Source organism: Falco cherrug, chromosome 1 (genome assembly GCF_023634085.1).
Source record: "Falco cherrug isolate bFalChe1 chromosome 1, bFalChe1.pri, whole genome shotgun sequence".
Lineage (NCBI taxonomy): Eukaryota > Metazoa > Chordata > Aves > Falconiformes > Falconidae > Falco > Falco cherrug.
In genome coordinates, this window is record NC_073697.1 from 109,739,600 (window position 1) to 109,754,905 (window position 15,306).

A 15,306-nucleotide genomic window follows, 5' to 3' on the forward strand; every position below is an offset into this window, starting at 1 on the left:
AAACGAACAAGTGAGAACTGACAATATTGCTTAAGGGAAGAGGAATGCAGGAAGCCCTGATTAAATTAGGAAATGGATTCTTATTTTTGCAGTAGGAGTTTTATATTATGTAAGATAGTGGTGTCCTACAGAGAGAGGAGGGGGTAAAAAATGGGTATAGCATTGGTAGCATCAGCTTTATTATTTTAAATGGGTTCTTCAGCTGTCAAGGTTCCCACAGTTGTTTCGTTCAGGCACATAGCAAATGAATTTGACATTATAGATTCTTTTCTCCAGGAGGCTGGATGACAACATTCGAACTGTAGTGAGAGGACAGACCAACGTGGGACAGGATGGCAGGCAGGTACGTGCATCTCATCTCTGGTAATGCCAAGGGTTCTCATCTTCCAGTGCTCAACTGAGGAATGGCTCTGGCAGGCAGAAGCCCACCCTTGCTGTTAGGAGGGTGCTTCTGCTGTCTCTTACATTAATGACTTTGAGAGCTGCTCACTGAACAGCTGTTCTCACCTGTTTTTTGATCGCCCTCCAAAGGGTAGAGAGTGAGAAACTGATTTAAAAATCAAAAGCAAAACCAGGAGGCTTGTGGTTGTGCCACTCTGAAGCTAATGATAAAATAAACAGGATTAAATAGGTACGAGTACATTTGCTACCGAGTAGGATCAATGAAAGGCTATTTAGCCTTTTAACGAGGTTGTTTGCTGAAGTATCCTGAGTTGCTAGTGACTAAGCCTGATGACTGACTGCCAGTTCATCTTGCATGTCCTATTCAGCTATCAGGTTTCCCACTTGTCTTTTGCTTGACAGATGTGTTTGCTCGGAGTACAGTATTGAACAGCATGTCCGTGGCTGCAGTGTTTGTGAGTGCTGAGCTTGGTCCACGTGCTATCTGATTTTGAGGTATCCTCCAGTGCGACTGTATTTCCTATGTCTGTTCTGCTTTAGACCTGGAATGTTAATGCCTTGTCAGTCATGCTGCTTTCCTCGGTGTCAGCGCTGACTCATTTTTAATACCAGATGTAAGACTAGTTTGCTGGGATGAGGTAGTCATTCCCTCACCAGCATGGCTGGCTGCATCTTCCATTTCTTGCTGCATCTTCCACTTCTTGCTGCGGCAGCAATTGGTGTATATTTCTAATCTTGCCTCTGCCACAGTCTGTGACCTTGATAACTTCCCTGTGCTTTCATATTGCTTTTGAAAAAACTTTGAGATGCATACCTCTCCTAGCAGAACTAGTTTAATGCTTGCATGGTTGCTTGAGTACTGCTGTTAAACCGGGGATGTCGTTGGGAGGTGGCATAGCTAGGAGTGGTGCTGCCCATAATTACTGTGCATGGGTGAGACAAATCAAGTGGGGAGGTAATTACAGAAATCAGGGAGGGAGTGGAAACTAGTGCAGTACCTGGAGAGTTTGGATAGGGTTGGAAAGCTGGTGCTGTTGCAGCCTTTTGGGCCCATTCAAGGTGACAGATTCAGAGAAGACCACAAAAAAGTGGGTGGGGGAAGAGCTGTGGGTGAGAATTGCCCACAGTGCCTCAGGACTTGCAGGTCCAAAGGACGAATGTGGTGAGAGATGAACAAAAGCAGTGCCGCGGTCAGCTGTGCTTGCAGGATAACAAAAGTGTCTCTGTGCTGTGGAGATTCGGTGAGCTTTGTTTAGGGCTTTGCCTTATGTCTGTGCTTTCTCACTCTTTAATCCCTTTGAAGTTCTCCAAAGCATGTACAGACGGACTTGGACATTAGCCTGCTCTGAGGTACGGGGGAGGCAGGTCTGTCTGAGCAGCTCTTTATTTAGTTTGGTTGTAAAGGAACCAAGTAAACTGCTGTCCAAGTATAAAACCTTCAAACATGCGTGTGTGTGTGGCATGGCAGTGCAGGGCATCTTTCAGGTGGCCTGGAGCTGCAGTGAATCACAAATAGTCCTGTATTTAGCTGTGAATTTTCCCATTTTTCCTCACTTTGCTGCTTTGGAAGGTAGAAGCAGACTTGAAGACAGACAGCAGAGCTTGCAGCTGCACAGACTGCATAGGCTAAGGGCAGACAGCCTCCCAGCAGCGTAACAGTTGCTTCTTACTTCAAGAGATCCTAACAGCATAGTAACCACAACTGCAAGCCACCCTAGATTAATAAAGAGTTGGCAACCAGCTTTTGCAATAGGTTTGAAACAAAGCTTAGAATCAGCTACAGCAAAAAGTTTAATCTTCAGATACCTCTTCCCGTTTATGATGCTTTCTTACAGTAAGAGATGTCTATACCCTGTAGTACACAGTACTTGCAGCAGACTAGCTTTTGAAAAAGCCATTCCTGCCTTTTGACTTATTTCCATCCCTTGACACACTGAGACCCAAGAGGAATGATGCAATCTAGCAGTGTCCTTGAAAGTCTGTGCTGTAAATCAAAACGCATATGAACTCTGATGTTGTAGCTGCTTGAATTTCAGTGGGAGCTCAGGATCCGATGTATTTATTGCAAGACTGGACCTGGAAGGTGTTTTGCAAAAGCCTCTTGCCTTCAGTCATGTTCTCTTCTAACAAGTCATGATACAAATTGTAACCAGCGTTTACCAGAACTGCCTGACTGCGTGGTATCAGTGCTAGAGGAGCTGTCCTTGTCTGGAGAGTAAATAATAATTTTCATAAACATCCTTTCATTCCCTGACTTCCTTCCAAAGGAGACATAAGCCTCATGCAGTGGTAGAAGGAAAAAACTTCTTGTTTAAGTCAAAGCAAGCCAGGAGGGAGCTCCCTGTTGAGTGCCTGCTCTCGGCTGTCCACTTAGCTGTGCCCTGCCTGCCTAGGGTTTCACGGGGAGGCAGAGCTGCACAGAGGAGCGGTTGCCATCCCTGCTGCCCTTGCAGGTGAGGGAGCAAGCTGACTCGGGAAGCTCAGCCTCGGCTTCCCTATCTCCTCACAGCCTCAGCTGCCCGGCGAGGCGTTGGGAATCTCATGCAGGCTGTTGGCTCGAGTGCTGCCCAGGTCACTGGGGCCTGGGACCTACCAGCACCCTACCTAATCTCTTTTTTTTTTTTGGTAGTGTGTTTACAGACCGGTGATACCAGGCAGGTTCCTAGGAAACAAACCAAGTGTATTTTGCCTTTAACAGCTTGCTCGTTCTTTGGGGAAGGGGTCGTCCACCAGCTGAGTCCAGCAGAAGCAGCTTTCCCTCTGTGTGGAGGAGCAGTGCTGCACTGAGCCTTGTTGAGAGCTGCACCTTCGCGGCTGTCCAGGAGAGGGGAGCCCAGCCTTGGTTTTGAGACCAGGGTGATGTTTTGCTGATAGTTGATGGTGAGGGAGTGCTGCCAGCAGAGACACGGCTGAATAGTGCTGCATGCTGTTCTCCTGGTTAGAGCAATCTAAATTCCAGTCAAACCCCGTGGGGAGCATGTAGTATGCAGCTATGGAAATGTGTTCTCCATGCTCCTTAAGGAAAAGGAGACCTGAGGGGTAGTAAGTTCAAAATGTTAATTGCAGATCCAGCAACTATACTCCTTGCTCCCTGTGACTGCGTCTCCTGTCTGGTCTGGATGCTAGTGTGGCAGTGGTAATGTTGGGGATAACACTTCTGTGCTCCAGCTGGGTGCTGAGATGATTGAGCAGGTCTTTGAGGTGAATCGTAGGTACAAAAAGGATGCAAGAGTACCTTTTGATAGTCAGTCTTTAACTTGTAAACTGGTTGCCAAATAGTTTAGATGACATACATTTGTATAAAAATGTATTTAGGTGTCTGAAAAAGCAGATTCTAAATCTAAAAATAAAGTTGCTCAAATAGATGTGGCCCCAAAAGATTTATGCAGCTCTAAAGACAGGAATGCTCCCTTCTCCACAAAGCGTAACGTTTCCCAGTTCAAAGCATCTGCCTTTTTGAAATTTTGCCCTAGAATTTCCTCCAAATGCAAAAGCCTTAAAATAGTCTGGCTCATTTGGCTTCCCCTTCCTGGTGCGATATTTCAGTAAAATCTGTAGACAATACCATGAACTTCAGAAATTATCTCACTAATGATCCTTTTATGGGAGGAAACAACAGTCGTGGGTGGAACATTCCTCTGCAGGGTGTAACAAAATTTTCCTTGGGAGTCCCAGACTTGGGCTATTTCGGATGCCTTGGGAGAGGCTGGGAATGCAGGAGCTGCTGTGGTTCAGTTGTAACAATATGCAGTTCAAGCTGTGCCTGCAGTTTCTGGGGAGCCAGCGCTATCCGATTTTTCCTCTGTAAGGTTTTTCTCAGAGCTGCTGCTCCACTGGAGTCTGGGCTGACCTTGCTGAGAGCTGCAGTCCAGTTGTGGCATAATTTCCTCCCTGCCCTAGGGTGTAGTATAAAAAGTTCCCATAGATTTTTCCACTGAGCATTTAACGCACTCTGTATGGTTGTATTTGTCACTCTTTAGTTGTGTTTATTGCTGAACCTTCTACATGGGCTGGCTGTAATTTTTTTGACAGTTGTTGACATGCCTTTACTGGTTGTTTGGCTGAAACTGCTTCACATATCAGGCTTTTGTCCTTGTAATAAAGTAGCCTCAGCATTTGCAGTCGAGTTTAACCCTTGATGGTATCTGTGCAACCAGGATGGGGGTGCCCACGTCAGTAAAGGTGAGGCAGCTTCATATGAAATGCATTCTGGAAGGAACTGAGAATTCCAGAGGAATCCCAAGATCTCAAATGGATTTGTGGTGTTATAGTTTGAATCTCAAAAAAAAAAAAAAAAAGAATTTTTTGTTATCTCTGGTCCACCTTTCCCTTCCTGCCCAGTGCCCACACATGCATAAAGTGACTGACACTGGAATGAGTAAAGACTCTTAAAGAAAAGCTTGGTTTATTGCTTAGTATCTCCTGTTATATAAAAGTCTGGCTCAATTAGTGCTAGAACAAAGTGAAGTGTTAACTAGAAGAGAAAATGGATGCGTTCTGCGCTGGGAAAAGCCTTGCATGTTTCTCATGGCTGAAGATACTGGTTGATAACTTAGATTGCTTTGTTTGGCTTCTCCTTCTTTACTTTGCTCCGTGAGAACAGTAATTTTTTTATAACTACAGCAGTACAAGAAAAGAGATGGCAGCTGCTGTGGTTAGAGAATACAAACATATTCTTGCTACCCAGCCTGAACCCAGCACAGCAGTAGGCAGTTCAATTAGCCATCCCATCCTTCGGTAACCAGTGCTGTCCTTTCTCCTTGCATGTAAAAATAAACATCTCAGCTCTGCAGCCGTGGGGAGGCTCAGGCTGCCTGCCCTGCCCTGTGTGTGTGCTGCAGTGTCTGGCAATGTTTAAGCGTGTGGAAGGAGGAGGATGTGTCTGGCATAGAAAAATGCCCACAGGTTATTGGGTTTGACAAGGTCATAGATGGAAGGATGTGAAATATGTTTTGGGTTTTTTTTTCTTTAAACAGAGGAAACAATTTGCAGAATCGGTGTAGGGAGGAAGAAGGAATTGAAGATGGAAAGTGAGTACAAAAAGAGAGTGATGCAGGTGCTGCATGTGGCAGAGAGCAGTGGGGAGCATGGTACTCCCCTGCTGCTGGAGTCATCCTGACTACTCGAGTGCCCGTTCAGCTAGCGCTGTCCTGTGCTGCAGGGCAGCTGGTGGATGGTGTCACCAGAGTCTGCAGCTTGTCCTCTCCTCAGCTCTGCCAGTGCTGGGTTACAGGCATGTCAGCCTGGCAGGCAGGGAGGTGATTTTGTGCACTGTTTGCATAAACATGCTTAATAAGCAGCACTGTTGCTTCAGCCTCTCTTCTCAACCTCCACCTGTTTGTGTGGAGGCGGCTTTTTTGACTGCTTGTTGTGTTTCATGTGAAACTAAGGTTGTCAGTGCTTTCAGATCTACCAGAGGCACTATATTTATTTTTTTATTTAAATATATGCTCACTTCCAGACATCCAGTTGCACGCTGCTTCCTTGGCCACAGTGCCCAGTTTTGGCTCGTGTGGTTGATGTTGATGTGCCTCTGCTGCTGGGTCAGCACTGACTGCCTTTGCCTGAGCCTTAAGAACAGATGAGGAAAATCACTGTAAGCTCTTAATAACTAATTAAGCGTAAGTCTATAAAATATTTGGGGGCTTTCTTGTGTTACAATCCCTGATGTTGATGCCATCTTTCAATTATATTTATTCTTTCCTGCATGACTAAGCTTTATCTTCTGGTTTTTTTGATGAATGGGTCATTATTCTGAAATATGAACAGACTAGTGTTAGATTTCAGTGTTTTAAGATGGTGAGTGGATGGGGGTTAAATATTGTCTTAAGCTGTGTAATTTTATATATTTTAAAAAAAAAGGTCATGCCACAGATTCTGTAAGACTCCAGTTGAGTAAAGTCCTATAATATTCTTTTGTAACCAATGAATAATAAGCAGAGGCTGAGCTGCCAAAATAAATCAAATGAGTTTCATTTAGAGTAATTTCCCTGGTGAATAATGACAGTTGGATGTTGTCCTTCCCATCTAAGAGACATAGTGAGCTTTTTCTAGCTTGGAACATGTTTATTGAAAAGGGTTTCAGGTGAATGGCATGACAAGAAGAAATAGTGCTGTTTATTATCATTCTGGCTACTGGCCATGAAAACTGGCATCTGCAACTGTATGAAGAGGTCAGGCACCATTTTTTCCATCTGCTACAAGGCAGAAGCAAGGCTGAGCTTGACCTTGCCTTGTGCTTCTGGACGGAAAGGCGGCGGATGCGCCCTGTTGCTGTCCTGCAGCCTGAGGCTGGAAGCCAGGTCGTGTTTTGTGCTGGCCACAGGCACACATTCTTGCTGGTGGCGTTGAAGGCAGTGCAAACAGCAAAGGGAGACCGGGCTGTTCCGCAGCCAGTGCCCTTTAGTTTTGATGCCAGCAAAGCGAGCAGCCCAGCCTGAAAACAGAGATCCTGACAACAGGCAGGAGATTTTCTCTTACTATAGATATCCCTTTTTTTTTTTTTCCCCTGTCTTCCTCCTCTTTTTTTTTTTTTTTTGTTGTTGTCACACGTTTTTGGTGTGTGGTAAAGTTTATTCCAACTGTGTTGTTTCCATGCTTCTGACAGGTGAACTCTCAGCATTTCCACTTAGAAATCCCTACTTGTAGGCTGGACACGGTATGGTTGTTCATTCTCCCCACCTATATTTTGCCTCTAAGGTCTTAACCTGAACAGGAATTCATCTTGCAAAACGGGATGCAACTCAAGTGGTTGCTAAACTTGGCCCCCACATCAGTCAAGTGTGGTGCTGATACTGCAGACATGACCGACACTGCCTGCGGTATGCAAACTCCTCAGCAGGCAAATCGACTGGAATCCCTCCGTCTTTTACAGGCTTCCTAGGCAAATCTAACGTGCAGCGCTCCTGATGGAACAAACCCAGGCAGCTTGGTGCTGGAGTGGAGGGCAAGCAAAGGAGCGCGGGTGTGCGTCAGTGCCTCCAGGAGCCGAGGGCAGTTATCTGGCACGGGAGGAGAGGCCCTGAAAGACGAGGTGTGTCGTGGCACAGGGAGGTGCAGTGAACAGCTGCAATCAGGGTGTGAACAGATGATGCGAAGGGCAGAGACTCACAGCTTTGCTATTCCGAAATAAAGAAGAGTGATAAGGGATATAATAAGTGTCTGCGCGAGGGAGTTTTTCCTGCGTGATAATAATGTTTAATGTGTTGAGCGGGGCTGGGCGTGGGGGGAGGCTGTGGCCGTTCACCTGCCAATGCAGAGCTACGTGATGAAGGTGTAGTAACCCAGTGATGAAGGTGTAGTAACCCACGTGAGGTCTGAGCCTGATGCAGCTAAAGGCTTTGCTGGAGGGTTATGCAACTCACACAATTAACGTTCAAATGGCCACGCCACTCTGCTGCAAATGCCTAACTGTAAAACTTGTGTAAAATTACTCACTGGAGCAAGACCACTAGAACTGCTGTCACAGCACATCACCACCTTTCTTCATGGTGCAGGCGCCAGTGTGCGGGGCTGGGCAATGCAATAAAAAATGACAGCTCAGAAGGGTGTTGAGTTAGCACAGGAGTGCAATTTGGGAATTAAGCCACAAGGTTTCGACCAGCACAACCTGGAAATCACCTCTTGCTTCACCTCCTGTATCTGTCGGTGTTTGTGCAGCTATTCAGGGCATGGAGTTTGATTTCTAAGCGTGATTTGGGGGGTTAAGTGAAGGGGCAGTAGCAGCAATTTTCAGCTCGGTGCAGTGTTGGACATAATCTGCTTTGTTGATTTAAAGTGTCCTGTGCAGCCTTAGTGGTTAGGATTGGAGCTGATGACACAAAACTATTCTTTAGTGACAATTGTAGTAGTTATGTAGTATTTGATGAGCTCCTAGGGTAGAAATCTGCTAAAATCAAAACCAAGGGTGATGAGCCCTTCAGGTTTGGCTGTTTGAAGAAATCAGCTGGCACAGCTGCGGTGCAATGTCGTCCTGCTCTGACAGACAAGCCCTCTCGGCTTCAGCTGCAGTGGTTTATCCCTAGCTGTAAAACTTCAGAGTTTCCTCTAAAATGAAATCAGACCAAAAATCAAAGGATATTTCTGCTCTTTCTCAATCTGGAGGGACTCATTTCTATGAGGTTTAGCAGCAGAAATTGTTAGGCTGGTCACTGTGCAAGGGTTTCTTTGAAATCTGCAGCTGAGGCTCCTTGGAGAATTGGGGATGGGAACTTATTTTTAGTCATGGTCTAGATTTTTCATTGATCTGGGTAGTAAGTGTGGCAGCAAATGAAAGAACCATTAATGCTCTGAATTCAGGAGTGGGGACTGATCCAGGAGCATTAAATTCTCAGCATCCTGACCACAGCTCAATTTGTAACATTAAAAATACATTTGGATGCTGTGAATTTGGCAGATGTGTCAAGTGTCTATAAAATACTTAGTAGAGGGCAGCTTTCTGATGTAATAACATCCAATTGAAATATATATTGGCTAGAATCAAATAAAACTAGCATGTTTCTAGCAAAACACCAGTGAGCATGTGGAAACCATTGAGATATTTTAACCATTACTGGGGACAGAACGGTGTTTATTTGGTTAGTCCCCAAGCTCAGGGTTTCCCAAGCAAACAAACTTACTCTGAAAGTTTGCTTATTCCCCAGTTCAGCAGCATTCTGTAGTAACACACAGCCCTCTTGATTCTTCTTTGCTTATCTTCTAGTATTTCAGTATTTGCTTGCACAAGATTCCTGATAGGATGAAAAAAGAGGACTTTAGAAATCAACACACGCACTAATGAGACACCGCCGCTTGATGGGAGCGATGTGACAGCTCTGTACCTGCGCTGGGGAGGGAAGGAGGAGGCTGTGTCTGCAGCGGCTGTGGGGATTGGGAAGAGACTGACTGTAATTTACTGAACTGTTTTTTTGGCTTGACTGTTGTTTCTAATGCTGGTTTTGTGTGTGTTAATGTCAGCCTGGTACTGTAAGTCGCTGGAACATAACCTTTTAAAGGATGCATCACTTTGGAATCTAATGAATTAGACGCGGTTGGTTCTTGTTCCACCTCTCACTTGGGTTATTTTCTTTCCTCCTTTGCTGCTTGGAAGATCTCATGTGAAAAGGTGACACAAGCAATGATGTGCAGACTGACCTTGGAAGTTGCTTGGAGTAATGCCAAGTAAAGCTATTTTTTAGGTAGTCTTTTTCTTGGTGATTCATGCTTTGCCTCTGCTCCCTGTTGTTTTATACCGGTGTCTTTGATCCCTTTTTTGGGTTGCATCTTGAGGTGAAGAGGGATGGGGAGCTCTAGCTGATTCATGGGCTACATTTCTCTGTCCAGCTTTGGAGAATTTGATGAAAACCTGTGTAGTTTACTGTCTGCCCAGCTTACCTGGGGTCTGGCTGTGTGCTGCAGAGCTGGGTCTGCCAGCTCCTGTGTGTGGTTTCTCAGTCTTCCACATTTCATCTCTGCTGTTAACACAAGAGCAGGGGAACTTCCACTGCATAAATACAGGCTGGCTGAGAAATGGGGCTGGCTAAAAATAAACCATGGTCTTAAACTGGAAGATCCCTCTCTGTGTATTCTCCCCCAAGAACTGTGGTTTGGGTCCCTGCTTCTGTGGGTGCTGGGGCTGTACCTTCCCAGGGGCTACGCGTGGAGCTGGGCAGTGCCCCGCAAAGACACCCCACCATTGCACCCCACCATTGCCTGCACCCCCGCTGCAGCCAGGACATGGTCCTGAACCCACGCCGCAGCTGGGGACCAGACACACTACACTGGAGGAGGAGGAAAGCGATAGGTAGCCGAAGCCTGTCTTGTAGCGAGCGCTCTGTCTAGCCTGACTTTCTCTGTTGCTGGTCCTGCCCTCTTTGCTAAATTTACTGTTGTCAGAGCAGCTGGGGTGCCCCGGGGACAAACATTACAGAAAAAGCCTCAGCCACTGCTGACCGATGGCTCTGCCTCTCTCAGGCGGTCGAGCCCTATCCATGCCATATTTCTCAGCTGGTGCCTGGCATTCAGGGACCTCAGAGGTTGCATAAAGTTTAATAAATAATGCTGATGGGTTAATTGTAGCTTGCAGGCTCAGTTGTTGATTAGAGTCATATGGTGTTTTTCCAGTACATCACAACCTTAATTTCAACATCCTTGTTTCATATAACCACAACAGATTATATATCCAGTCTCTTTATTTATTTGTGGTCCTCTGCCCCTGAAATGAACTGCTGTTGTAGGAAGGGAAACACAATAACTTAACTTTTGTCCGCTGTTTGAGGGTGCGTACATTTACATTTCCCCGTTGCGCTGATGAGGAAACCAATAAATTAGTAATGCAAGGTGAACCCTGTGTCAGGCCACAGATGTAAGGTTACTGGATGTCGTTCATCATGTAAACTAGTTATGCTGGAATAAGAGTGATTCCTATTCTCTTGATACTGTTTTGGGTTTATAATTTCTGTCCAAAATAAACCTGCTATTAATAAAATAATAAACCCTTGCTATTAATAAAATAAGAACAAAAGCAGTAAGAAAATGCTTTTAAAATTCACGATTCACTCTCTTAACGGGAGCAGAATGGGAAGGGAAATGCGTTCTGTCCAATATACAGTGTAGCTTTTAACACGGCTGTGGTTTTCCCTTTTACAGGTGAAAGCATAATTGTTAGATACTTTAATAAACTCTGGATTACACACTGAACAATTAGACCTGCTTCCATGCACTAGATGTTCATTTCTTATCCCTTCATAAAGAACACCAAACTGATAATGAACACCGAGGCATTTTCTTAAAATTGAAGTTTGTTTTTTCTTGGTTTTGCTCTTTGCTTTACTCTGTCTTTATGGTGACCAGGAAGGTGAAGGTTTTGCTTTATTATTGGCTAGTTTTCTTTATTTGCTTCCTCTACATACAGCGTTATACTTTCAGATGCTGCAGCTGGAATGTTACAGCCAAAAAATTTTCATTGGTTTCTTTAAAAAGAACCATAAGAAAGTTTAATTGTAAGCTTTGTGCAAGAAGTAACACTTTTAATTCAGTTCTGAACTTCCCATCAGATCTGTCTGCCAGTGCCCTTCTGACTTAAAAAAAATAATATTTTCATGCAGTGTTACTTTCAGCAAATCTTGTGTATGTTTGAAGGAAAGTTTTCATCTCTGAAGGTAAATCATTTAAAAAACAAGCATGTTGATGAATTAGTGTGTTCTGACTCAAATAAGGAATATTCAGCTCTTTTTTTTTAGGAGAGTAGCTAAAGATTTATGTCTTAATGGCTAAGCAAATATTTGGAAGCAAGTTTTAAGAAATGAAATGAGTGTTTATGAGTGATGCTGATTTACTGAGGTCTGTTAAGTTGCTGTTGAGTTCTCTGTGTGTTTTTTTTTTTTTAACGGTCATCCCCTTCTCTAAGAGATGCGATACAAAACCTGAACAGAATGACGGCTGCTGTTGGGTCTCTCCCCCACGTCCCAGCCGTGTTATTTTTCACAGCAGGGGGAGACCACAGTTCTTTAATTCATCAGATGGGGACAGAGCACATGTTGTCCTGTTTGCATTTTTCCAGAGTCTGTGAGGAGGTAAAAGCTACAAGTGTCAGGACCAGGTGATAACACCAGTTCACCTTATTTTTGGCAGTTTGAAGTGTACGAGAACAGAATCCCATTTTACTTTGGTTGGTGGCCCAGGGCAGTTTTTAGGTGGGGAGTTTGCCTGCTGCTGCATGTGCTGGTTCTACCGAGAGCAGTGAGCAGCAGGAACATGTTCTTCAGGTGAAAACCAGTTTCCTGTAAATAGTCCCTGCTGGTTTTTGTCATAATATTATTAAAAAGCATCATGACCTGTTAGAGAAATAGGTTGTATGTGGTTTCTTAACAGGGGCAGAAGAGAAACTGCTGATATGTGGGCAGTTAGAAATCCTTGTTTGGGCCATTATCTGAGGATAAATTAGGGGCAGTAACTTTGGAAAAGGTCCCTATATTCAAGTAGATGATATTCTATCTCACTAGGAAAACAGATAAGGCAGTTTTCCCTTAGGGGAAAGGGATTTTAATGTAAAACCTGTAAGACCGGAGATGGAAATCCTCAGGCACAGCATTGTTTGCTCTGAACTTGATTGCTGAACAAATGGCTTTGAGCTGTGTATTGATGCTTAAAGTAGCAGCTCAGAAGCTCTCTTCCTTGGGCAGGTTGGAGGTGCCAGGAGATGCCACCCCCAAATGAAAGGGTTGCGGTGGATGGCTGGAGGTCTTAGAGTTTGCTTTGGCAAGGCGAGCTGCTGTGGCTGTTGTCTGAGCCTGCATCTGGAAAATTAGCCCTAGGAGAGGGGAATGGGATCAGAGAAGTGTATGGACAGTTGGGAATTTGGGGTGGTGCTGCTGCCTGTCTGCATTGCTCTGTTGTGCTGCATGGTGTGTAGGAGCTTCCCAGGCTCCTTCCAGCTCATCGTCCGTACCTTGGCTCCTGATGGTTCAGCATGCATGAGGTCCTACCAAATACCTACCCCTGCAAGTTGGTTTGAGATGATCCAAAGGTTGAGTAAGTGTTGTGAGATTGACTTGGCTTTGCATATGAAGGAGGACAATGTCTCTTCTTTTTAATTGGCAGGATAAATCTTCAACTCTTCTTTTGGAGAGTTTAGGGATCCCTGGAATCATGCGAAGAAATTAGCATTTAACATTAGTGCTGAAGCAAAGGGAAACATAGTAATTGGCATCTATGAAGAATTTCAGGTTGAGGATGTTGGGTTTTTTTTTTTTATACAGAGCTATCCAAATCTCAGAATATGCAGGACAGTTGCTGCTTGTTTAATAGCCCGCTTGAGTAATGTGCTGCAGCCGTGGTCTGGGACCGAGTACAGAAACTATGGTTAAATATGTTGAAAGGAGCATTCTTTAGTTCTTTGGTTTGCACTTAATCCACATGCCTTTAAATGGAAGAGAAAACTTTATTCTAAAAGGTGGCTAGGCTGGAGCCAGCTGGGGAGGTCGGTGGTGGTGGTTGTTTCTGATGCAGTTGTCCCTGCAGCACATTTGTGTGTTCATTTGCCTTAGTGAACATGCTATATGATAGCTGTGTGACACTAATAGATAAAGTGTTAACTTTCACATGATTCAGAAGGTATTTCAGAGGAGAGGGTTTTTTTCCCCTCTGGAAAATGAATTATAAAACGTTTCCAACTTTTATGCTTTTATTATAATGCAGCTATGTTCCAGCAAAAGCTCCTGGCAGATAGTTTGCTCATACATTTCCAAATGAAGATGTGTTAAATTTATTTGCTGAAGGAGCTTGTAGCTTGCACTGTAACCTTGGTCATGGGACTGGATATAAAAACAGAGGGATAGAAGCCCACTTAACAGCGGGAAACAAAGTGGAGCTGGAAATGTTATCAGACTGGGAAGGCAAAACGTGTTGAATTACTTCAGAAGTCAGATTTTGGACATGTGATTTTGGACATGTGGCTTCACTCACTGAATCCACGTGTAGTTCGCGCTGGTTGTGTGAGGTCAGGATGTGCCGTGGTTGTATCAAGGGGACCAGACGCCCCAAGAAGCTTGTGGTAAAATAGCACAAAAATCCAGGCGAGGTCCGCTTTCTGTGCCGGACCCTCTTTACCTGCTGAACCTGTGCCCTCTCCTCTGTGCTTCGAAAGGGCCATTCGTCCTGCTGAGCTGCCCACCCCAAAGGAATCTGCAAAATATGTCTCCTGGTTTCCAACAGGATAATACCCTGCTAATTCAGTGAGTTGTTGAGGCAAACACTGGGTGTTCTATACACAATGTTGTTTGGGTTTTTTTTATTTAGAAGTGGTGATAAGCATAGAGGTTTTGTGGGGGTTAATTTTCCCACTCTAAATACGTATTGATCAGGAGTAAGTTCTATGTATTTTTCCACACTTTATGTGTCAAAATATATTGTAATAATCTTAAACCTCTCCATAATTCTTATCACGGAGGTGCTTTCATAGAATATCTCAATCAGATTTTGCCAAAGCGTTATTGTAAAATGGATACTGAAACCCTGGTCCACTCAGGTTAAATATCCCAATACAGTAGATTGACTTTTGATGTGCTGACAAAATTTTCTTTGTAAGAAAACAGCTCTCCTCCGCTGCCCCAGCCTGGGGGATGTAGGGAGCAGCTGTGTATTTCTTAGAAGGTAAAAACTGAATGCAGATTTTTTTTCCACTTTGACCTTGTTTCTTTTCTAGGCCCTGGAAGAAGCCCAGAAAGCCATTCAACAACTCTTTGGTAAAATTAAGGATATTAAAGACAAGGCTGAAAAGTCTGAACAAATGGTGAGCAGCAGTTTCTTTCTAGCCTTGGAAAAGCGGGTCACACACTGGGGTTTGCATCCCCTTCTCATTAAGAAGGGGATATCTTTGTCTTTGGTGCTGCTGACTGGTTGGTAATTTGCTGTCAAGCGCATGTTGAACATGTACCCTTGTCCCTGTGTTAACGTGGCTGTAGAGCTAAGGTATGGGTAGTTCCGAAAAGAGAGCACTGCTTATCTCCTTAAAATTTTGTTGCTGTCGCTCGGTATTTAACCAGACTCTTGTTTTTTCCTCACTAGGTTAAAGAAATCACGCGGGATATCAAGCAGCTAGATCATGCCAAGCGTCATCTGACCACCTCCATCACCACCCTCAATCACCTGCATATGCTGGCAGGGGGTGTGGATTCACTGGAGTAAGTGTGTGAATTTTTAGTGGTACTTCAACGTCACTGCTGAGTTTGTAAGTTGGGTGCAGTGCTCTGAATAGGTCTATAACAGCTGCTTGTTTTTCTGGAGGGAAGTTTGCTTAATAGGTTGCAGTCTTCATTTTTGCTGGCAGATCCTTTCTGTGTTGCTCTGAGTGACCTGCAGTCTACGTTGCTGTATTTCATGGTTTGCTGCACCAGTTACTTGAATTGCTTTGTTGATCCTTGGTGA

At 44.4% G+C, this 15,306-nt stretch overlaps 1 protein-coding gene across 7 annotated transcripts in view; it reads left to right on the forward strand.

Moving 5' to 3' along the window:
• The window catches only part of VPS53 (VPS53 subunit of GARP complex), a 67,427-nt gene that overhangs the window by 4,395 nt on the left and 47,726 nt on the right, over positions 1–15,306 (forward strand). For 2 of the 7 annotated variants that reach the window (XM_055718968.1, XM_055719004.1), the window contains exons 4-6: positions 277–343; positions 14,585–14,671; positions 14,947–15,062. In XM_055718968.1, the coding sequence (XP_055574943.1) occupies positions 277–343; positions 14,585–14,671; positions 14,947–15,062 (270 nt within the window). Of the gene's footprint in view, positions 1–276; positions 344–804; positions 898–5,863; positions 5,999–7,276; positions 7,436–14,584; positions 14,672–14,946; positions 15,063–15,306 lie in introns of those variants that run through there. The other 5 variants (XM_055718988.1, XM_055718972.1, XM_055718994.1 and 2 more) reach the window with 5 other exon arrangements.